This window comes from Aquila chrysaetos, chromosome 20 (assembly GCF_900496995.4).
Source record: "Aquila chrysaetos chrysaetos chromosome 20, bAquChr1.4, whole genome shotgun sequence".
NCBI lineage: Eukaryota > Metazoa > Chordata > Aves > Accipitriformes > Accipitridae > Aquila > Aquila chrysaetos.
In genome coordinates, this window is record NC_044023.1 from 14213572 (window position 1) to 14234890 (window position 21319).

The 21319-nt window shown below is 62.2% G+C and overlaps 1 protein-coding gene across 1 annotated transcript; it reads left to right on the plus strand.

The window, feature by feature from the left end:
• The first annotated feature begins 23 nt into the window (after positions 1 to 23).
• USP19 (ubiquitin specific peptidase 19) lies at positions 24 to 19728 on the plus strand. The gene is given in 28 exon segments (XM_041118832.1): positions 24 to 3508; positions 3680 to 3924; positions 5751 to 5807; positions 6900 to 7028; positions 7592 to 7725; positions 8056 to 8463; positions 8819 to 9086; positions 9220 to 9376; positions 9469 to 9540; positions 10071 to 10158; positions 10160 to 10187; positions 10508 to 10722; positions 11023 to 11224; positions 11311 to 11444; positions 11641 to 11799; positions 11885 to 11995; positions 12169 to 12279; positions 12435 to 12536; positions 12899 to 13039; positions 13222 to 13340; positions 13566 to 13703; positions 13793 to 14157; positions 14850 to 14960; positions 15495 to 15711; positions 16038 to 16190; positions 16295 to 16458; positions 16539 to 16717; positions 18552 to 19728. Coding segments are annotated over 27 exon segments (4305 nt in total). The 5' UTR covers positions 24 to 3508; positions 3680 to 3815; the 3' UTR covers positions 18786 to 19728.
• Positions 19729 to 21319: the final 1591 nt, after the last annotated feature.

Genomic DNA, 21319 nt, shown 5'->3' on the forward strand with positions numbered 1-21319 from the left:
CGGCGGGGGGCGGCAGGCGGCGCAGCCGCGGGGCACGGCAGGACGGGCCGACCGCGGCAGCCTCGGGCAGGAGCCGCGGGGCTGGGCCGCTGCCTGGCACCTGGTGCTCTGCCGGTGTGGGGGGCACCGCCTGGGCCCGGGGCCCTCGGGCGGTTGGGCAGAAGCACCGTTCCCTGTCCCTCTCCTCTCTCCAAATGCCTGAGGCCGGGCAGCGGCGCAGGAGAGGCCGGGGGCCCGCCGCCGGCTGCTGTCTGGTCAGGCTCATCTTCCCCGGAGACTTGTCAGGGCCTGGGAGGAGCTGGGCCTGCCGGGCTCCCCACGCAGCACAGCTGTAAGGGCTCGCTGCTGCTGTCATGGTGCTTTAGGGCCACGGTGATTTCCACACGGGTCAGAAATGTTATGTGTGGCAGTGCTGGGCTGGGCGCCTGCCCTGAGTGGCTCTCTGCTTGTTCTGGCTCAGCCTGCGTGTCAGGCACGCTGAGAAACTGAAGTAAGAGGCAAGCTTGAGTCTTGAGACTTCTGATCGCCCAGGGTGACAAGGAGCAGAAGGTGGCAAAAGTACTTGTGGGCGCGAGGGAAGTGTTTCTGTCAGCTGTATTCAGGACATGGAGGAGCCAAAAGTCCATCAAAGGATGAGCCTGGGGGATAGCCAACCTCCTCCACAGCCACCCCGGTGAAGGCCTTTGGCCGCTGAGGGGGGGGATGCTGCAGGCAAGAACCAGGGACCTCTTCCTGCCAAGTGCTAAATGTGCCCCAAACACGGGTGGGGGTGCAAATTGTGTCTTGTGCACCTTCTACTGTCATTCCCTAAGCATTTACGCTAGCCTAGTCTGGTGCTGCTGCGGGAAGGGGCGGCCCTTCTCCCTGGCCCTTTGCTCCTGTTCCTGAGTTCTCCCTTTCCTCTGGCCAGTGAAAGTGTTTGTGCAAACCATGCATGAACTGGCTTGGGGAACTGCTCTAGGGTAAGACAAACCTGGCAGAAAGCAGTTTCGCTCTGGCTGGCATCTTGATCCAGTATGTGCTGCAGCCACATGGGTCCTCGCACCGGCACAATGGCTGGGAGAGCAGAGGGCAAGGACGCACCTCCTCTCTCAGCAGCATGGCCAGGCTTTCCCAGCTTGGAGAATGACTGAGTAAGGTTTTGTATAAGCACCTAGACCATCAGGTGCTTCTTGGAGGTACACCTGGCATCTATCCAGGGCAGCCTTTCACCATCTCTCCCCTGCAGCTGCTCCTACAGTGCCGACATTAGTGGTGCCAAAAACTCCGTGCCCCTGCACACCCGGGGGCTGAGCATCCTGCTTGGCTGCGTGTTTCCTGGTGGCAGAGAGGCAGGAAGTCTCAGGGATTAGAACAGGTGAATGGGAATAACCTGTGCTTTGCCTGCGCACCTCCAGAATCCTGTGGTGCCCACAGCGGCCTTGGGCTGCCATCAGTCTGGCAGCTAGAATCAGGCAGAGCTCCAGCCCTGCTTGGTTCCTGCCTGCCATTAGGAATAACTGTCGGCAAAGCGCCCGAGGGAGCCATGCCCCCAGTGAGGTGTGAGAGCAGCAGGCTTCTCCCGGAGGAGTGACAGCAGACACACGACCCCTTCTCGGGCAGAGGGTGATCCTTTCTCAGCCCTCCAGGACCCTCCTCGGAGCTTGCTGTTGGCTTGCCCAGCAGTTACCCTATGCCACCCCTTCAGCAAAAAATGCTTTCCCGTGTTTGCCAAGCCCAGGTTAGCTTTCTCAGTGCTGGGAAGCATTTGTAGCCAACCTGTTTTGGTGTTGGTGCGGGCTGGAGCTGAGCAACAGCGTGCTGTTGGCGTCAGAGGGCCAGCCTTGTGAAGCACAGCCACATTCGCCGCTGCAAGGGTCCCTTCCCATTCCCTCTGCAGCCAGAGGCACTTCTGCATCCCAGGGAGACCCAGTGTGTGTAGCAGCTTGGGGGTGGCATTGCTGTCCTCCCACACTTTCAAGCTCTCTGGGGGTGATGCTGGGCCCTGCTCAGCGTCCCCATCTCCAGGTTGTTTCGGGTCCCTCCGCCGCAGGTGGCAGGAGCTGTCTGTGCCAGGCAGCCAGGCTGGACTTGGCGCTTGAGCTTTTCTCTTGGCTTTTGTGGCTCTTGGTTACATGGCCAAGCTGGCCTGAAGAGAAACGGTTTGGGCGCAATGCCTGTTGTGGGGCTGGCTTTGCCAAAGCTGAGAGCAGGGCAGGACCGCTTTGCTTTCTGGGGTCCCTGCAGTTTGTGGCTATGTCTCCAAGTTTGTGGCTACTTGTTGCCCCGAGCATTTCTAGAATACAAACGCCCCAGTGATGTGGGGTAGGTAACACAGAGCCACCAGCGTGCTCTCTCTGACTGAGCATTTCCCTTGGAGGTGCCTCCTGTCCCTGGCCGTGCCCAAGCGTAGCTATGGGGTCTGTGCTTGGTACACAGGTGAGGGCAGGACAAGGTGTTCCCGAGGGCATGGCTTGCCTCCTGCTGAGGGAGCAGCAGGCTCAGTTTAGCTGGGCTAGACCAGGGTGCTGTCAGGCTCAGCTCTGTGTCCTCAGATGGGAGCAGGACCACGGGGTGTGGTGTGAATCAGTGCACCGGCAGCTGCTGCAGGCTGCCGGCACCTGGGGGTGGGCAGGATCCGTGCGGCAGGGCCTGCTCCGCCGCAGCAAACCCCTGCAGACTGGTGAGCGCTACCAGGGTCAGGGTGTGCAACCAGGGCAGTGAGGGAGGAAGCCTTCCCAGCTCTCTGCTTTCACCACCTCCACAGCGGCACCTCTAGTGGGACTGTTTTCAGTGGGTTGTTCCAGCTCTCCTCTATTGAAGCCATGAACACCCGAGGGTGAAATCAGAGAGCAAAACCGAGACCAACCCTTGGGCCAGCAGCTCCCAAACCCATAGGGGAGTTGGCTCTGCCTGGGAAGGCATGTCTAAGGGGGCAGGGGCAAGCACCCTGCCTGCCCTGCCCTCTCCCTGGGGCATGCGGAGCAGAGGTGTCCTGTTTCCAGGCCAGGCCCCGCTGACGCTGTCTGTAAACCGGCAGGGAGATGAATACGCAAGGTGCAGTCATGCTGGTTAAGCTCCCAGCTGGTGGGCGGAGGGAGAGGAACTCTCCTTTTGCCAGGGAGTGCTGCTCTCATCTGTCACGGGAGACTGTCCCAGGCCTGTTCCCGCTTCTCCCCTTTCTTCCTTCTTAGGGTGTTACTCACTCCCGTTCCCACCCTCTTACATGGGGCACTGTTTGACTGAAATAGCTGCTGCCCCGAGCCGTGGGGTGGGCTGCCCCACTTGACCCTGGAGGCTCAATTTTGCAGATCAGGGCCTTCCCATGTCCTCACCCTCAGCTCTGCCTCTGGGTGTTGTTAGCGCCGGCGGCTTCTCTGGGCCAGTGTTGCTGTAGTGGGAACCATGAGCATGACAATTGCTTTCCAGGTTTTTAATGTGTGCCACATATGGAAGACCCCTGGTTGTATCTTGGGAGCTCTGACAAGCCCATGCTTTTGGCAGTAAGCGTTGTAACAGCTGTGATGAGGTAGGTTTCCTCACTGAGCGCTGCGTGGGGCTTCCCGTAAACGCTGCAGTGAAGGTCGTGTGAGGGCACTGGTCCTGGGAGGGCCTGGCGCTGGGGCAGAGAGCAGATCCTGATGCTATTGGGCCTTCTCCACCTGCTCCTCCTGCCACGCTCACTCTCTCCTCTCTTTAGGCCACTAGTTCCTTGCCAGAGAGTTTGACCACAGAGAGTCGCCAAGATAGCTGGGCCAGGAAGAAAACGTCGCACCCCTGACCCAGACTCCATTACCGACCCCGGTGGGCCGTTTGTGTCCTCCAAACGGCTGAAAATGTCCAGCAGCACCAATGCCCCTGGTCAGAGGAGAGTGTCTCGGGGCTTGGATGATGCCACCAACAAGAAGAAGCAGAAGGATCGAGCCAACCAGGAGAGCAAGGAAGGTGAGAGCCCCTCGGCAGCACTGTGGCGAGCAGGCCCATGGTTTCTCGGCCCTGCAGGGTGGGAGCCTCGCAGCCATCTGTTGCAGGATAAGCAGATTTAACTAATCGCTTCCTGCAGCTGATGGTAACCCGTGTGATGTGGGATCCTCTTCAGCACAGTGTCCTGCCTGGACCTGTAACCTCCTTCCTTTGGGCGCTACTTAGCCCCAGCTACGTGAGGAAGGTCGGGCCTGTGGCCTTGTTAGCTTAAGCCTGGCATTGGCCTCGGTGGTTGTTTCTAGACTGCTTTTGGCTGGGACTGAGCTGCCCCAATCCAGAGGGAGCGGGACTGAAGCCTGCGGGTGCTCTTGCAGCTGGAGGCAGTGCTGCTTCCCCATCGGTTTGCCGAGGCCAGATGCTGCGAGGCAGTGACCGGGTGCTGACAGCACCTGCCGAGTGCGGGGCCTGTGGGTGGGGCTGGTGCTTTAGCTTCTGTGTCAGGGCAAGGTGTGGCTCAAGTGAAATAGTTGCTGTGGAGTAATTCCTTCTGTAGCTGATCTGACAAAAACGATGCTTCAGGTGCAGGGAATGCCTGTGGGCAGGATGCAGGCAAGAGTTCCTGCGGCCCTGGAAAATTGCTTGATTTCTGTGCCTGCTCCGTTATGACTGCTGTAACCTCAAAATCACAGGGTGTTTTATAGGCCAAGGTAAACGAGCGCTTGCTGAAGTCTGTGCTGGAACGGCCGGCTGCAGTCCCCGATGCGAAATTCCATGGTGCAGAGAGCACAGCATTGCACTTTCTCTCACGTGGGAGGTGTGCTGTATCTCTAGTAAGGCCTGACACTCTACACCTTCTGACGCGGGGGCCTCTTGCCTTCCGAGGGGCTGTGGTGTGGCTGTGCTGTCTCTGTCCCCTCTGTGCAGGGGTGATGAGGGGCTGGAGCAAGCTAGATCCTCCAGGCAGTGCTGCTGCAGCACTTCTCACACTGCCAGCCCCATCAGCACCTTTGCACCAGTGACTCCAGTGGTCAGCAGAGGTTCCCTACTGCTTTGTAGCTGGTCAAGGGAGGCAGCGACAGTCCTCTGAGCGCTCCAGGGTAGAGACCACAGCTCCCGTTGCTGCCATTTCTCTACTCCAGGACCAGGTGCTGTTGCTTTGAGCCCCTTGCCTGGCAGATCTCACCACCCTGTGGGGGTGGACCGGGCCCTGAGATGCTTCTGGCTGTTGGAGGTAATCCTGAGGGGAGAGGGGATCAGGTGTCAGGTCAGTTTGGTTCCCCAGCCTGATCTGGAAGGAGGTTTTGGCCACAGACGTTGGCAGCTTGCGCAGGAATGGGAATGTTAAAGTGCAGCTGGGCCATGTGTTTCTCTCGTTACAGCAGAATTGGTTTGAGCACAACCAAACATCAGGTTCTCCCTGTCAGATCAAGGCAGGAACTCCTCTGTACAGCTGGAGGCTGAGGGCCTGGTGCACTGAGCAGGGGCACACAGCCTGGTTACCACAAACTCCACACTGAGACATGCCTCAAAGCAGCGCTGTCTGCGTGGTGCAGTAATGTTGTGTTGCTCCCACTGTGGCGCTGGTTAGACTGGGATATGGTGGTGTGGCCCAGAGCAGCAGTCCTGGTAGCTGACTTGCGGTGGTGCTGTGGGTAGGGCTCCGGGAAAGGGAGAGGTGTGAGGAAGCAGAGCAGGGAAATGAGCAGCACATGCGGAATGAAAGGCCTGCACAAAGGTTCAGGGGAGAAGGAGGTGATGTGTGAAATTTTGGGCATCAGCGTGCTGGCCCATGCTCTTGAGGTGACAGAATGACAGACCTGCCCGCGCTCTGCTTCTCTGCCCACCAGTGTCTCGCCCTGAGCTCGAGCAGGCTGAGACTGCCCAGGAGAAGGACTCAGAGGAGGGTAAGTCGAGGTGTGCGCTGGCTGTCAGTGCATGGCCATGGAGTGCCCTTGCCAAGGGATCTGAAGCTCTCACCTTGTCGTTGTCCCATGCTCCAGCATTGAGCAGAACTAACCTGAGCCCTCCCTTGCCTCTTAGGGAGGTAGTTTGTCTTAGCAGGGTACGGCCTTCCCAGGGGTGGAGAAGAGCCATGGGCATGTGGCAGGCTGCTTCCGACTCAGGTGTCATGGTGCCACTGAGCACAGCTCTGGGATGCCTTGCTGCCAGCATCTGTCCTGCTTGTTTCTGAGCAGGGAGCCATGCTGGGCTGGGAAGATCCCAAGCTGTGTCACCCAGCGGGCATTGTTGGCTGGTTTGTGCCTTGGTCCAGGCCTGCTTTGAGGACAGAGTAGGACATCCTCATGCCACAGAGTGTAGAACAAACCTGATAGAAATTACGGTGATTGAAATCACCTTTTTGCCTTGAAGACTTCAGGACACCACAGGGCCGGTCCTGGAGCCTTGCAGGCACCTGATGGAGGTTCTGCCTGCAGCGGCGTGATGCTGCTGCACCGTTTTCTCCCTGGGTGCGGTGTTCTTGCCCGGCTGGCGGGCCTGCCGATGTTTCAGCCATGTTAGCAGTGCTCACCTGGCAGGAGTACAATGCTTTGGTGATTGCAGCTGGGCTGCTTGGTTTGCATATGCAAAGGGGAAGTGGCAATTTGTGATTGTGGTCAGAGTCCACTTGAATTCCCCAGAGTAATTCTGTGGCTTCCTCGTTCCCTGGGAAAGCAGCGATTGCTTTGTAGTTGGCAGGAGCCACCCCTTCTTCCCAGCCGCTGCTGTTGCATGTGATGGGGCCAAGAGCAGCGCTGCCTTTCTGATCTCTCCAGTTCCCACCGGGATTCACCTGCCCTGCTGCAACATGTGCTCTTGACTGTGGCCTGTCTGATGAGAGCGGGCTGTGAACATCCCGTTTAATTGGCATTATCTGTGTCCCCTGCGTTGACCTCCTTGAACCGAGCGTGCATTCAGGCTTGCGTTCCCCAGCCAAGCGGTGGGCACTGCAGGCTCATGCCCCAGCAAGTAGGTGACACTTTCCTCCCTCTTCCTAGAGCTGCTGCTGGACTGGAAGCAGAACGCTGACGAGATCATCGTCAAACTGAACTTGGGCAGTGGAGCTCTGAAGGTGGAGGATGTAGATGCTGCTTTCACCGACACGGACTGTGTGGTCAAACTACCAGGTATGAGGAATGGAGCAACTGCTGCAGGCGTTTCTCCGGTGGGGCTTGGCGCAGCTCTGGGCTAGATGTGGGACTGATCCAGGCAGGCATAAAACCTTTCCTTCAGAGGCAATGCCTTGCTGTCAGCTGGCACAGGTTCAGCCAGCAGGCAGGGCTGATACAAGAGCTGTGTAAAAGAAGAAGGGTATAGAGCTAGGGAGGGCAGGAGCTGGCCTCTGTGCCAAGTGAACAAGTGCCCACTGCTGCACTGGTGCGTCTCTGTCCCCTGCTCACTGGGATGACTGAGTCGCCCCTAGGTATCCCTTGGAAAAGCGACTGTGCCCCTGAGGGCAGGGAGGCCCAGGGCCTTCCTTCTGGGAAGGAGGCCAGCCAGATGTACAAAGCAAATCCAGGGAAGCTGGCTGGAGCCCTGAAAGCTCTTGGGGTATGGTGGCAGCCTGCCTGTGGCCTCCTTGGCTCTGGATGAGTGCTCCCTTGATCCTTGGGGCAGGTGAAAGGGGGCTGTGGATTAGGTGACAGATGCCTGGAGTGCTGCCTGAAGTGCGGTCCCCCTCTGCTTGCAGACGGGCGCCAGTGGAGCTGTCAGTTCTATGAGGAAATTGAGAGCTCCTGCAGCAAGGTCCAGTGCAAGAAGGGCAACTTTCTACAGCTTGTGCTTCAGAAGAAGATCCCACTCCATACCTGGTCTTCGCTTCTGGTGAGGAGGGGAGGATCTGCCATTTGAGGATGCTTACGGAGCTGGGGGGAGCTGGGGTGAGGGTTTCACTCCCTGCTCCTGAGCTGCCCAGGGAGCAATGTGGGGCACATCCTGCATCCACGTGCTGCGTGAGGGCAGTGAGCCAGCTGCCTCTGTCCCAGAGAGGGGTGTGTCATTGTACCCCTGTTCCCACCTGCCACATAGCCTCCAGCTCTGGAGCAGAGCCCCAGCGTGCTCTGGGAAGGGGGTGTGAGGGTGAGGGGTTGGCAGAGAGCGTGAGAGGTGCTGCTACCTGGATAGCTTCCCACTGTGCTGCACTGCTTTTCACAGAAGAGAAGGAAAGACGGATCCAAAGAGCTGGCCAAAGGGACCACGTGCTGGGAGAACGGGAAGGAGAAGGCTGCTTCTGCAGAGCTAGCCCCTGAAGAGCCGAGGGCTGAAGGTGCAGAACCGTCAAGGTCCCGCCGGGAGCCCTCCAACCCCAAGCGCGCTCCAGGAAGAAGTGAGGCCCTGGGAGGGAAAAGCCCAGCCAGCCCAGGGACACAGAGCGGCCCCAGCGCCAAGCGGGCAGTATACCTCAAAGTGGCTCCCACTGAAGAGGAGCCAAATGCCAGAGTCACTGGGAGCGTGGAGCCCAGCAAAGGGCACAGCGGGAGGGCAGGCAGCCGCCGCAATGGGAGAGCCAGCCAGGTCGATGCGCCCACAGCCCTCGCAGACCTCGCACCGCCACTGGAGAAGGTACCCAAGGACCCAGCCAAATGCGGCACCCCTGCTCCCTCAGCCCCGGCGCAGGGGATGTTGCTCATGCAGGGACCTATCTCTGCCGATGAGATGTGCTCTGGGGTTCCGCGGGTGCTGCTGAGGGCTGGCGTGGGCCTGGCTGTGGTGGAGGAGAGGGTGATGTGAGGACCCTGCAGTCACTGGACTGATCATGTCCTCTGGCGCTAACGGGGCTGAACTGAACATGGGATGTGTGGGGGAAGTGGGCGACATGGAGCTGTGCCTGCCTGGCTGGCAAGAGCCACAGCGGGTGGACAAGGGCAGCTTGGGGGTGACAGTGTCTGTTTTTTACCGTGTGCCTCTGTCTTGAAAGGCTGTGGTTTTGGCCAAGGAAAGTGTTCCTGTGGAGATGCCACCTCTCGCAGCTACCACAGAGGTGTTCCCCCACCGTGTTGCCACCTGTGTGGAGAAGAGGGTCCTGCAGCCAGGCAGCCCTGCTGAGGCCTTGCGGGGCCGGGACTGCACGCCTGTCCTGGGAGAGAGCTCTAAGACTGTCCCAGCAGCCACCCCTCCCCCGGGCAGAGACGGTGAGAAGAGGGACTGGTCCAAGGATGATGTGGCTCTGGAAGCAGCGGCTGATGGTGGGTGGCTGGAGCCCAGGGGTCGGCCTGGTCGGGAAGGTCCATCTGCTCAGGACCTTTCCTGGGTCAGCCTGGAGCACCGCCTTGGTGTGCAAAGAAGGTAATGTCTCTCTCCACGGCTCTCCTCTCTCAGAGCCAGAGCCTTTTGTGAGCCTGACCTTTGTCAAGAATGACTCATATGAGAAGGGCAATGACCTGGTGGTAGTGCACGTCTACGTGAAGGAGATCCACAAGGAGACGTCCAAGGTGTTATTCCGGGAGCAAGACTTCACACTGGTGTTCCAGACAAGGTACAAGTGTGCCAGGCTGTTGCAGAGCTCCTGGCTGTGGCTGGGCTACTTGTTTGTTCACCTCTTCTCACTCGCTTCCGATTTCTTTACAGTGACACAAACTTCCTTCGCCTCCATCCTGGCTGTGGGCCCCACACGGTGTTCCGGTGGCAGGTGAAGCTCAGGTATGGCTCCTGTCCTTCTAGCCTGCACTGGGGCAAGGGAGCTGAGAGGGCAGAGCTGGAGTGGGAGCCAGTCCTGGCTGGTGGGTCTGTGCAGGGAATGCTCATTTCTGCACCTGGGGGCCTCCCTTACACCATGCTGTGCTAATGCCCCAACCCTGGGCTGCCTTGGCTCTGCGTAGTGGCTTGCAGTGGAGGAAATCCCAGCACCTTCTTGCCCGCAGTTCCCCCCGTAGCCTGTTCTAGAGCTCTTGGGGACAGAGTCAGACCAGCCTCTGTGCACTTTGGGTGGTATGTCCAGCAGGAGGGGGCATGTGGAGCCACGCAGAATGGATCTGGCAGGAAAGGGGCCCTCTGTGTGCTCAGTGTGGCCAGGCTCAAGGGTTTCCACCCCTTTGTCAGGGCCACCTTGGAATCGGTGCTGGCCGGGTCCCTACTGCCTGGAGGCCGTGGCCCTGCCTTGCAGAGGCTTTGGCATGTCTGAGGCTGCTGGGGGATCTGGGGCACCCCTGACCTTGCTGCATGTCTTGCAGGAACCTTATTGAGCCGGATCAGTGCACATACAACTTCACGATGTCCCGCATCGACGTCTGCCTGAAGAAACGCCAGAGCCAGCGCTGGGGGGGGGCTGGAAGCTCCAGCCACACGAGGTCTGCACCCTGCCTTCTTGTCTTGCCTGCCTGCTGCACCCTAGTGGGGCATGGGCCATCCTCACTGCCAGCAGCAGCCAGCTGGTACCAGATCCTCCAGCACGGGGTTGTGGGGAAGGAGAGGGGCTGAGTGGGTGCAGGCAGGAGGGGTGTAGGGCAGGGTGAGCCAAGCACTAGGGAGAGGGCACTGCTGTTCCCCTTGCTTACAGAGAAGAGGGATAGGAGAGAGCCTGTGTGTGAGCATGGACCGAGCGGCTCAGCCCTGCCGTGGGCAGCGCGTGGTGCTGCTAACCACAGGCCCACCCTTCCCCCTTTTTAAGGTGCAGTGGGTGGTGCAAAGGTTGCCATGCCTACAGGCCCTACCCCTCTGGACAAGAACCCCCCGGGCAGTAACCAGCACCCCCTGTCCAGCAAGGAGGAGGCCCGAGCCAGTGACAAAGAGAAGCCGCGTGTGGAAGATGGCGGTCTGGATGGCGTGGCAGCCCGTACAGCCCCAGAGCATGTGGCAGTGAAGCAAGAGCCGCACATCCCCTCGGTGAGTGGGGATGCACAGGATTTGACCTTGGCGGGGGGAAAGGGAGGCCCACTTGTCCTTCTCGTGGGACCCCACCTCCTTGGTGTTGCTCGGGGGACTGACAAACTGTTCCTGGAGGAGGAGGTAGTGCTCCTCAGTCATAGCTGGCAGGACTGAGGGCAGTGGTTGGCCTGTCTATCCCAGTCCTGGTAGGAGACAGCGTAATGGCTCCAGCCCAGCCACATCAGAGGGGGGCCTTGGGCTTTTGGGTTCCCCTGATATTCCCAGAGAGACCCCTTACACCCACCTCTGCTTCGGCAGCCCAAACCGACGTGCATGGTGCCACCAATGACACACAGCCCTGTGAGCACCGAGAGCGTGGAGGATGATGAGGATGAGGACGAGAAGAAGAAGGTCTGCCTGCCTGGCTTCACGGGGCTGGTGAACCTGGGCAACACCTGCTTCATGAACAGCGTCATCCAGTCCCTGTCTAACACCCGGGAGCTGCGCGACTACTTCCATGGTGAGCCCACACTGGCAGCCCAGCAGAGCCCTGCCGCTCAGACGGTGCAGCCAGCAGCCATCCTTCCTCTCCTGCGTCTCTTACAGATCGGTCCTTTGAGTCTGAAATCAACTACAACAACCCGCTGGGGACGGGGGGACGCCTGGCCATTGGCTTTGCCATGCTGCTGCGAGCGCTGTGGAAGGGCACGCACCATGCCTTCCAGCCCTCTAAACTGAAGGTAGGGCCGCAGGCACCGGCGTTACGCAGGAGTTGCTGTGGGTCAGGGCCCAGCACTCTGCTGTAGGCACCTGGCTGCCCTGCTACTGCCACAGAGAGCTAGGTGGGTGTGGGTGGGTGCAGCCAGGTTTTGTGCATTGGGCAGGCAGTGCTGCCGGGGGGGCCGCTGGCCAGCCTTGACTACTGTGCTCCCCTAGGCAATCGTGGCCAGCAAGGCCAGCCAGTTCACTGGCTATGCCCAGCATGATGCTCAGGAGTTCATGGCCTTCCTGCTCGATGGCCTGCACGAGGACCTCAACCGCATCCAGAACAAGCCCTACACAGAGACTGTTGACTCGGATGGGAGGCCTGATGAGGTGAGGATGTCCCTCCCCAACGGCGCTGGGTGAGCAGCCCCGGCCTGGGTAGTTTAGTGTAGTGCTGAGCCCTTTCTCCCCGCAGGTGGTAGCTGAGGAGGCCTGGCAGCGACACAAGATGAGGAATGACTCTTTCATTGTGGACCTCTTCCAGGGCCAGTACAAATCCAAGCTGGTGTGCCCAGTGTGTTCCAAGGTAGGGCAGCCCTGGAGGCTCTGTCCCTGTCCTGGCTGTGCGGCAGCAGGCTCCTGACCCTCGGAGAGCCCAGGTCACAGGGCAAGGCTGGATCTTAGGTCTGCTGGGGCTACTGCCCCGCTGATCTCAGCCACAAGCACTTCCCACAACTGAGCATGCTCTCGCATCTGCAGGTGTCCATCACCTTTGACCCCTTCCTGTACCTCCCCGTGCCCCTCCCGCAGAAGCAGAAGGTGCTGACCGTCTACTACTTTGCAAAGGAACCGCACAAGAAACCCATCAAGGTACAGGACATAGTCTGCTCTGGGGAGGGAGCCTGAGAGGGCTCCTGGAGGTGCCCCAGGCAGCTGGTTATGTGCCAACAGGCTAAGCCTTGTGTTAAGTAAGGGCCCGCATGCCTTGGTGTGCTGTGACTGATGTGGCACTTTCTTGGTGGCAGTTCCTCGTGAGTATCAGCAAGGAGAACTCCAGTGCCATGGAGGTACTCGACTCAGTGGCCCACAGCGTGCGCGTGAAACCAGAGAACCTGCGCCTGGCAGAGGTGAGAGTGCTCAAGCTGGGGAGCAAGCCATGGGCTGCTCTTGTGGGTGCCCTGGCTCCCACAGCTCTGCAGGGAATATGGTCACTGACAGTCCCTTGCCCATATCCAACGTGTCCATGGGACGGATTTTGTCCACGGGCAGCAGCACAGGTTGCTGCCGGGCAGATCCCTGCTCAGGAGGGCTGGGCCACTGCAGTAGGCCAAGGGATGTCCATCCTCCCCTGGTGAGGTGGTGAGCTGAGCACAGCATCCCTGTGGTGCTGCTGTCCCGGCAGCTCACTGTGGGGCTGAGGTCTGGCTTTCTCAGGAGAGGAAGCATGGGGTAGCCCTCACAAGGCCCCACTCCACTGCTTTCCTGGCAGGTGATCAAGAATCGCTTCCACCGCATGTTCCTGCCATCCAACTCGCTGGACACAGTCTCCCCCACAGACCTGCTGCTCTGCTTCGAGGTGCTGTCCCCAGAGTTGGCCAAGGAGCGGGTGGTCGAGCTGCAGGTCCAGCAGGTAAGAGGGGATATTGGGACTACTGGGAGGCATGGAGGAAGGCTGAGCCTGCAAGTGGGGCTGAGCAGGAGGGGGAGAGCTGCACGCAAGGGTGACTAGCTGTAGCGAGCACGGATGCCCACCAAGGCTACCTTGTCCTGCCCGGGTGCCCTTCCCTGCCCAATGGGTCCTTTCTCGTGCAGCGTCCACAGGTGCCCAGTGGCCCCGTCGCCAAGTGTGCGGCCTGCCAGAAGAAGCAGCTGCCGGAGGATGAGAAGCTCAGGCGCTGCACGAGGTGCTATCGAGTCGGTTACTGCAACGTGTGAGTTGGCTTGGTGCCTGGCAGGGAGGGAGGGTGTCCTGCCTTGAAAGGCTGGATGGGAGAGCTCAGACCACTGGGAGGAGGTGGGGTGGGCCTGGCCTTTGGGAGAGAGCCAGTCTGGCTCGTGGTGCTCCCCTTGTCCCCACTGCACCCCTCTGCCACTGCTGTGCTCCTGCCTGGGGTGGTCACGGATGCTGGGTTCAGCAGGGGCTGTATGTGTTACAGAGCATGTCAGAAAACACACTGGCCAGACCACAAGGCTTTGTGCCGCCCCGAGAACATCGGTTTCCCCTTCCTCATCAGTGTGCCAGAGTCCCGCCTCACCTATGCCCGCCTGGCCCAACTGCTGGAGGGCTACGCAAGGTGAGGGTCCGGGAAAGGAGGGTGCTTCTGCCCCAGAGCTGAGCTCAGCCCTATGCCTGGCCAGCTCTGACTGCCACCTCCTTGCCCAGGTACTCAGTCAGCGTGTTCCAGCCTCCATTCCAGCTGGGCCGGATGTCACCGGACCAGGGGCTGCAGCCTCTGCTCCCGGACAAGCTGGACCCCCTGGCCAAAAGCAGCTGTGCAGCAGCCACCTCTGCCCCCGAGCTGGGGGATGTGGATAGGGCTACCAGCCTCCTGCAGGAGCCCCCACTCTCGCCAGCTGTGCCTGAGCTGCACCTGGAGCTGGGGGACACTGGCACTGTCCGGAGCAAGGTCCTGGCAGCTAGGAGTTCCCTGTTGAGCTTGGATTCGGGCTTCTCTGAGCACATGGAGTCGCAGGGCGACAGCTGTTGTGAGAAGGAGCCATCCTATGAGAGAGCACTCAAGCCAGAAGGTAAGAGGTGCTGCGGCGCTAACCGTGTCTGTGCCAGGAGCCCAGGCAGCCCCAAGAAAAAACAGGAGCAATGCTTCCTCCTTTGGGGGACCCTCTACCGCAGCATCTGTTCTCTCCTTGTGAGCTTGGTCTGGAGACCCTTGGGGACATAAATGAGGCTCTGGGAGCTGTGTTTTGGCAGTGCTGCCCCACCTGAAATGCCTGTCTGCCCACGCTCTGCCTTGCCCTGGCAGGGCCCATGGGGCAGAGCAGAGACCTGACTAGGAAAGAGTCTGGAGTGTTGTGTTGTTGTGGGAGGGGTGGGAAGGCAGGGGCTGGCAGAAGACTCAGAGTCCCGTGGAAGGGCAGAGCCCAGCGCAGGCTGACCCCCTCGGGGCTGTGAGCGCAGCGTTTCCCTCGCTCTGACTCAGCTGCACGGGAGCAGCCTCTTGCGCTCGGCTGCCTGGCTGTCACGTTTCCAGACACTCGTCTCAGGATGGCAGCAATGTGCAGCGAAGGGGCAAGGCAGGCAGAGGAGCGCAGCTTGCCAGGGGCAGGCGCCTGCTAAAAATAGTCAAGGACATGGGGCACGTGGTTGTGTCCCTTGCAAGGCCGTAGCATGTGAGGTGGGGGGTGGGGGCACTGCAAATTCTTGGCCCCTATGCAGGGCAGACAGGCAGTGCCACCACAGATCTGTCCCTGCCTGTCCACAGCTGCCATCCCTGGGTACCAGCACACTCCAGACTCGCTGAGTGCCCGTGCCACGCAGTTTTACATCAACAAGATCGACGCTGCCAACCGAGAGCACAAGCTGGAAGATAAAGGTGAGCCCAGAGCCCCAGAAAGCGCCACCTTCATCCCTCGTGACCTCTGGCAGGGTGGTGGATCTGCCTGGCCCAAGGCGAACCCAGATGTGACAGTGGCCCCAGGCTGGACAGCGAAAGCTGCATCTGGCACAGGGGAGGGCAGGGCTCTGCTGCACAGAGCTGCTGCCTGGAAGCTCTTCTCGGGCATGATGTTCCTGCTCTCCTCAGCAAATAGACCAATTCCCTTCAACCTCCTGCATCCACAGAGGGTCTGTGATCTCTGGGTCACCTCTTGTCTGAATGGGATGCCCGCATCCAGTGCTGGTTATGTAGGCGCTGCCAAGAGGGGCTGTGCCAGCCTTGCTCCCTGGCTGGTTGGGGGGGCTCTGCTACCCTGGGGTGGTGAACCTGGCCATGGGGCACTTCTCCCTTCCTGGCAGCACTGCGTGATCACCGTATCGAGCCAGGATGGGCAAGACTGCTCCTAGCCCCAGCAAAGTGGCCTGGCCCAGCCTGGTGGGGCAGGTGTGCGAGGTGTGCACCTCTTTGCAGGTGACACTCCCCTGGAGCTGACAGACGACTGCTCCCTTGCCCTGGTGTGGAAGAACAATGAACGCCTCAAGGAATTTGTGTTGGTGGAGTCCAAGGAGCTGGAGTGCGTGGAGGACCCGGGCTCGGCCAGCGAAGCAGCCCGGGCTGGCCACTTCACCCTGGAGCAGTGCCTCAATCTCTTCACCAAGCCCGAAGTCCTGGCCCCGGAGGAAGCGTGGTGAGGGAGGCGGCGGGTTGGGTTCCAGCCCGTGGGCCCAGGCAGCAGCGGGGGTTTCCCAGGAGCTGCCCAGGCCTGCACGCTGTTTCTTCTGGTGGCCAGGGGTGTTGGGCTGGCCTTCCCTGTGCACTGGGGAGGGAGGCCATAAGCCAGCAGGGAGCAATGCCAGCGCTCTGCAGGACTGTGCTGGCCTGCCCCTGGCAGGGGAGGCTGAGAACCTCCCGCATCACCTCTGCCAGCCCCACATGTGGGGGGCCTTGGGGCTGGGCTGGGCTGCGAGACCCGAGGCTCTTCCCGTACCGGTAATGAGCACGCTCTTTCCCCAGGTACTGCCCCAAGTGCAAGCAGCACCGCGAGGCCTCCAAGCAGCTGATGCTGTGGCGGCTACCCAACGTCCTCATTATCCAGCTCAAGCGCTTCTCCTTCCGCAGCTTTATTTGGAGGGACAAGATCAACGACATGGTGGACTTCCCTGTCCGGTGAGAACCTGGGAGATGGAAGTGCCTGGGTTGGCACTGCCTGTGCTGCCCTGCAGCCTGGCTTCTCCTTGCCTAACGCTGACTGTCCCTGTGTCTCTCCCCAGGAGCCTGGACCTGAGCAAGTTCTGCATTGGCCGGAAGGGCGAGCAACAGCTGCCCATGTATGACCTATATGCTGTGATCAACCATTACGGAGGCATGATTGGGGGGCACTACACAGCGTACGCCCGCCTGCCCAACGACAAGAACAGCCAGCGCAGTGACGTGGGTGAGGATCTGCCAGCCTTGCCGCCCCACCTCTCCTGCAGCTGTGGCCTGTCTGCTTGCTTAACCCTTCTCTCCTCTCAGGCTGGCGGCTCTTTGACGACAGCACAGTCACCACCGTGGACGAGAGCCAGGTGGTAACCAGATACGCCTATGTCCTCTTCTACCGCCGGCGGAACTCTCCTGTGGAGAGACCCCTGCCAGGGCACCCCCCAGACCACCGAACCGAGCGCACCCCCTCTGCGGAAGCTGCTGCCAGCCAGGTGAGAGCTCGCGTCCCTTTCGGCACTGTTGGAGCCACAGAGCCTTGAAATGTGCCCAGGTGCCCACGCACAGGGCCCAGCCCATTTCTGCCAGCACCTACGGAGCCTGGCGCAGCTGCGGTGTGGTGCCTGCCCCTCTTCGACACCGAAGAGCTTGTGCCAGCCAGGTGCTGGGGCCTGCCTTGCCCTGTTCTTGCTGTGAGCTTGGGACGGTCTCTGCCCTGAGGGACCACAGGAGAGCTGGTTCCCATCATCGGGGTTGGAGTGCTGATGGGAGGGCACTGGAGGAGGCAGGAGGGGACCCAGCCTTTCTGGGGTCTGCACCGGAGGAAGGCTGTGAGCAGTGCAGTAGGAGCTGGCTGTGCTAGACAGCGGTGAGAACCTGCCCTAGGCAGTTGCTCTCGAGGCAGGGTGGGGGATGCTTTCTGCTGGGGCCCAGCTTGGGGCCAAGCTAGGTGCAAAAAAGGCAAAGGCCAGTGCTGAGCCAGAGGCCTGGCAGCCCTCTGCAGGGTGCTGAAGAGAAACCTGCCAGAGCGAGCTCTGCTGCCGGGCCGCCTGGAAGGGAGGGGTGGCCCAGCTGGCAGGGCGCTTTCGGCATGTGCTGTCGGGGAACGGTTGGGCTGATCTTTGCGTGAACGTCAGACGCGAAGGCCCAGGCTGGGGCGCGGCGCAGCGCCCACCTGGCCAGCCCCCGCCGCGTCTCTGTGCTGCAGCCCTTCCCTCCGTGCTCGGCACCCCCGTGGCCCCGCGGGGTCTGAGGACGATGCTCAGCTCATCTCTGGCACGTCTGCACGCGCGAGGCCCATCTGGCTCGCGCAGCCCTCGGCCCGGCACCGGTTAGGCATCCCGGCTCTGCCCTCTCCGCTGGGGACAGGAGCTGTCCGTCTCTGGGGCGTCCGGCACGTTGGTGTCCGCCTGCCTGGGCTGCTCCTGTCCTGGGGGGCTGTGCGTGTCCTGGAGTAGCCCCGCTCGCTGGGGGTGGCCCGGGCAACAGGAAGGCTGAGCTGCTCACCCCACACCGGCGGTGGTGGGAGCCTTCAGGGGCCCGGGCGGCACTGAGGCTCACTGTACGTCCCACAGCGCCGGGGTTCATCCGGTCCCCTCGTGGCGCCGGGGCTCATCGGGTCCCCGGCAGCGCCGGATCCCCCACAGCGATGGGGCGCGTCGGATCCCGCCGGGGCTCAGCGGGTCCCCCAGCGCCTCGGAGCACCCGCACCCCCCCCAGGCACTGGGTGCCCTCCGGAGACCTGCGCCCTGATTGGCCGCTCTGCGCGATCACCGGCACAGCGAAGGGCCGGGCTGTGATTGGCTGCCTGTGAATAATCCTCCTGGAAGCTGGGCTACGACTGGCTGTCGGAGCATCCCCACCCACCAAAGCAGAGCTGTGACTGGCTGTGCTGTTGACCGTGCCTCCTGCTCCCGCCACCCCAGCTGGCTCTGGATTGGCCGTTGTCTGAAAGATCCTGTTGGGATCCCAAAAGCTGGGCTGCGATTGGCTGCTGCCTGCCCCCTCGCCACCTGGACCCACCAATGCCAGCGCATCGGCTCCACCGGGATCCGCCTGCCCGCTCCGCTCCCTGCAGCCCCACGAAGACCCTGCCTGGCAGCTGCCCACGCTCCCTCCCGCAGAGCCGCCCGCCGGAGCCCGGCTGCGCCCCACGCACCGGAGATCCCGAAGAGCCGCGGGGGCGGGCGCGACCGCGATGGTGCTGCATGGGGAGGCGGGCTGGCTGGGCACGGGGCTGGGCTTGCAGGCAGCCGCCTGCCCCGGGGGATGGCGAGGGGTGTTGCCCGTTGTGTTCTCCAAGTGCTGACGCAGGTTTCCACATCGCAGGCTTCTCTGATCTGGCAGGAACTGGAGGCTGAAGAACAAGAGCTGCAGCTCGAGGCACCCCAAAGGCCTGCAAGAAACTCCTGGAGGCCTCGTGGCCAGAAGCGGAGTCCGGGCACCCCCCAGCACCCAGATGAAGGCTGCGTCAGATACTTTGTCCTGGCCACCACGGCCGCAATCGTGGCTCTCTTCCTGAATGTCTTCTACCCGCTCATTTACCAGACCCGCTGGAGATAGGCATGGGCACGTGGCCAGCTGCGGGAGCAGGGCTGCCGGGCACGCACGCACTGTCCTAGGATGCGACGAAGATGTCGGGCGGCAGGACAGAAACCGCCGGGAAGGACTCGCCGAGGGAAGTGTGGGGCTGTCGGCTCCTGCCTGTCTGCTCTGGCATCTCCCGTGCCAGCTGGCAGGGCTGCGTGGCCAGCCTGCTGCCTTGCCAAGGCGCAGCCCAGAACCAGGAGCCCCTCTGCCCTTCCTCCCTCCCTCTTGCTGTCTACTGGGAGCGGGGCAGACCTCGTGGCTACCTGCTGCTCAGGAAGGGACATTGCTGCTGCAACGTGGCTGGGGCCTGGGAGCCCCCCAGGAACATCGACCACCTTTGCTTGGCTCCCAAGAAAGAAGCGGAGGCCTGGCGGGAGGCTGCAGCAAGGGCAGGATGCCCTGACACGGGTCCTTGTCCGGGTGCCTCTCCCAGCTGTGCTGCTGCGGGAGCCTTGTGCTCCCCAGGGCTGGCGTGACCCAGGGCTCCTGGGCCAGCCCGGTCCCTCCTGCCACCCTCCCCCTGAGCCTCCTGGTACCAGCTGCCCCTGCACTGGGAGTTGTGCGCACCATGCCCCCATGCTGGGGCTGAACGGGCTTGTCACCGGAGGCTCAGCCCCGCCACAGCTCCTCTCCCCCGGGCAGCTTCTGGGGAGCCTGGCAATCTGGGCTGGGGTGCCCGTGGTGAGCACCCGCCTCTGTGGCCTGCTGGCTCCCACCAGCCCCCAGTGCTTTGGGGCATGTGGGCTGTCCCTGCTTGGCCCCAGCAAGCTGTGTCTGGGGGGGCTGGGTTTCTGCCGGGGGAGTGCGGTGCAATGCCTCGTTTGCGAGGAGACCGGCTGCCCATGCTGCGGGAGAGGTGTGGGCTTGGGGAGTGCAGGTAGGACCTCAGTGTGTTAATAAAGCCAGGTTTTCCAAAGTGATGCAGCATCCCTGTCCTGTGTGATGGGACCCCTGCACAGGGGCAGGGACTCTGTGCTAGAGCCGGTGACCTTTCTGTGCCTGAGTCGACTCTCTCCGGCCCAGCCGGCATGGGGACCGTGCCCTGGACTCCGGCGGGTGCCTGGTGCACCCGGTGCAGCAGTGGCCTCGGGGGAGAGCTCTGCCTGCCGGTGCCGTGGGGCACAGGCTGGGCTCCTGCTCCCCAGCTGTGGGGCGGCAGCCCCAGCAGGGCGCATGCAGGTCGTAGGGGCCCGTAGGGCCGGTAGCGTGTGGTCCTGTGGGACTGGAGCACGGGCTGCGGCTCTAGCAGTGTCTGACATTGAGACGTGTTGCCCTTGGCTGAGTGTGGCTCAGACTGCTCTGGCGTGTTTGGGTGCGAGAGGTGACTTCAGAGCCCTGTGACTTCCTTTTCCGTCTCCGCCGCTGTCCCGCCGGCGGTGCCCTTGGCTGGCTCGGGAAGGATGCTTGGCAGGGAGGGGGCTCGCCTGTGTTTCCGGCTGGGGCTTGAGCCGGACAGCGGGGAGCCCAGAGCTCCCCCCCATTTCGGTTCCGCACCCCTCTTGCACGTGTGCTGTTGTGTCCTCCCCGCCAAGCGGGTCGCAGCCGGGGGGCCCGGCAGGGCCGTGCCGTGGTCATGAGGTGCCCATCCTGGAACAGTCGCCTCATTGTCTGCAGCCCTGGGCCTCCATGGCTTCCCCCGCTCGCCCACGGCGCTGGCCTCGTGGGGCTGAGTCAGTGCCCGGCGCCGGTGGGGTGACCTCTGCTCCGGCTGGCACTGGCGCCCTGGGGTTGGGGCCCACAAGTCGCTGCCTGCACCTGCCCGCCCGCCTTCCCTGGAGGTGGGTGGCCAGCAGCAAGGCCCGGGCTAGGTGCTCTCGGCCCTGGAAATCCCCTCTGGTCCTGCGCTGCTCCTCAGAACCAGGCAAGCGCTGGCAGCCTGCCCCGTGGCTCGTCGCTGCCGCCCGGACTGGCCAGGTGCCCGTGCCCCGGCGCAGGGCTCTGCTCAGACCGGCCCTGGCCGCGGCAGCCCCGGAGGCACGAGTGCCGGGCTCGGGAGAGGCGGCAGCGCCGGGGCCGGGCTGAGCATGCTGCAGCCTGGCTCTTCTCTGGCAGGCAGGTGGGGGCTGCCGCTGGGGACCCTGGGCACGCTGCCTTCCCCCTGCCCTGGTGCTGGGGGCTGGCACCAGCTGCTGCTCTCCGGGCTGCGGGGCCGCACATGCTGCCTGGGGCCCCTACCCCAAGGGGCCCCGTCTCCCCTGGCACCCCATGGTCCCCGGGAGCAGGGAGGGAGAAGATGGGTGGGCAGGGTGCCGGTCTCCCTCTCACACCCCTGGTCTCCCTCTCTCATACCCGCCTTCTGCTTGCAGGGATTGCCCCCGGTGCCGTTCGGATCCGGCCTGGCCCCCGAAGGAGCCCCGGCGCTGGCTGCGGAAGGCCTCCCCGAGCGCTTCACCAGCCCTACCGAGCGCCCGGCCCCCTCCTACAGCAGCATGGAAGAAGTCGACTAGGGCATCGCGGAGCGCCTGCCCCGGGGGGTGCGGGCCGGGCCGGGCGCCGGGGGGTGGGGG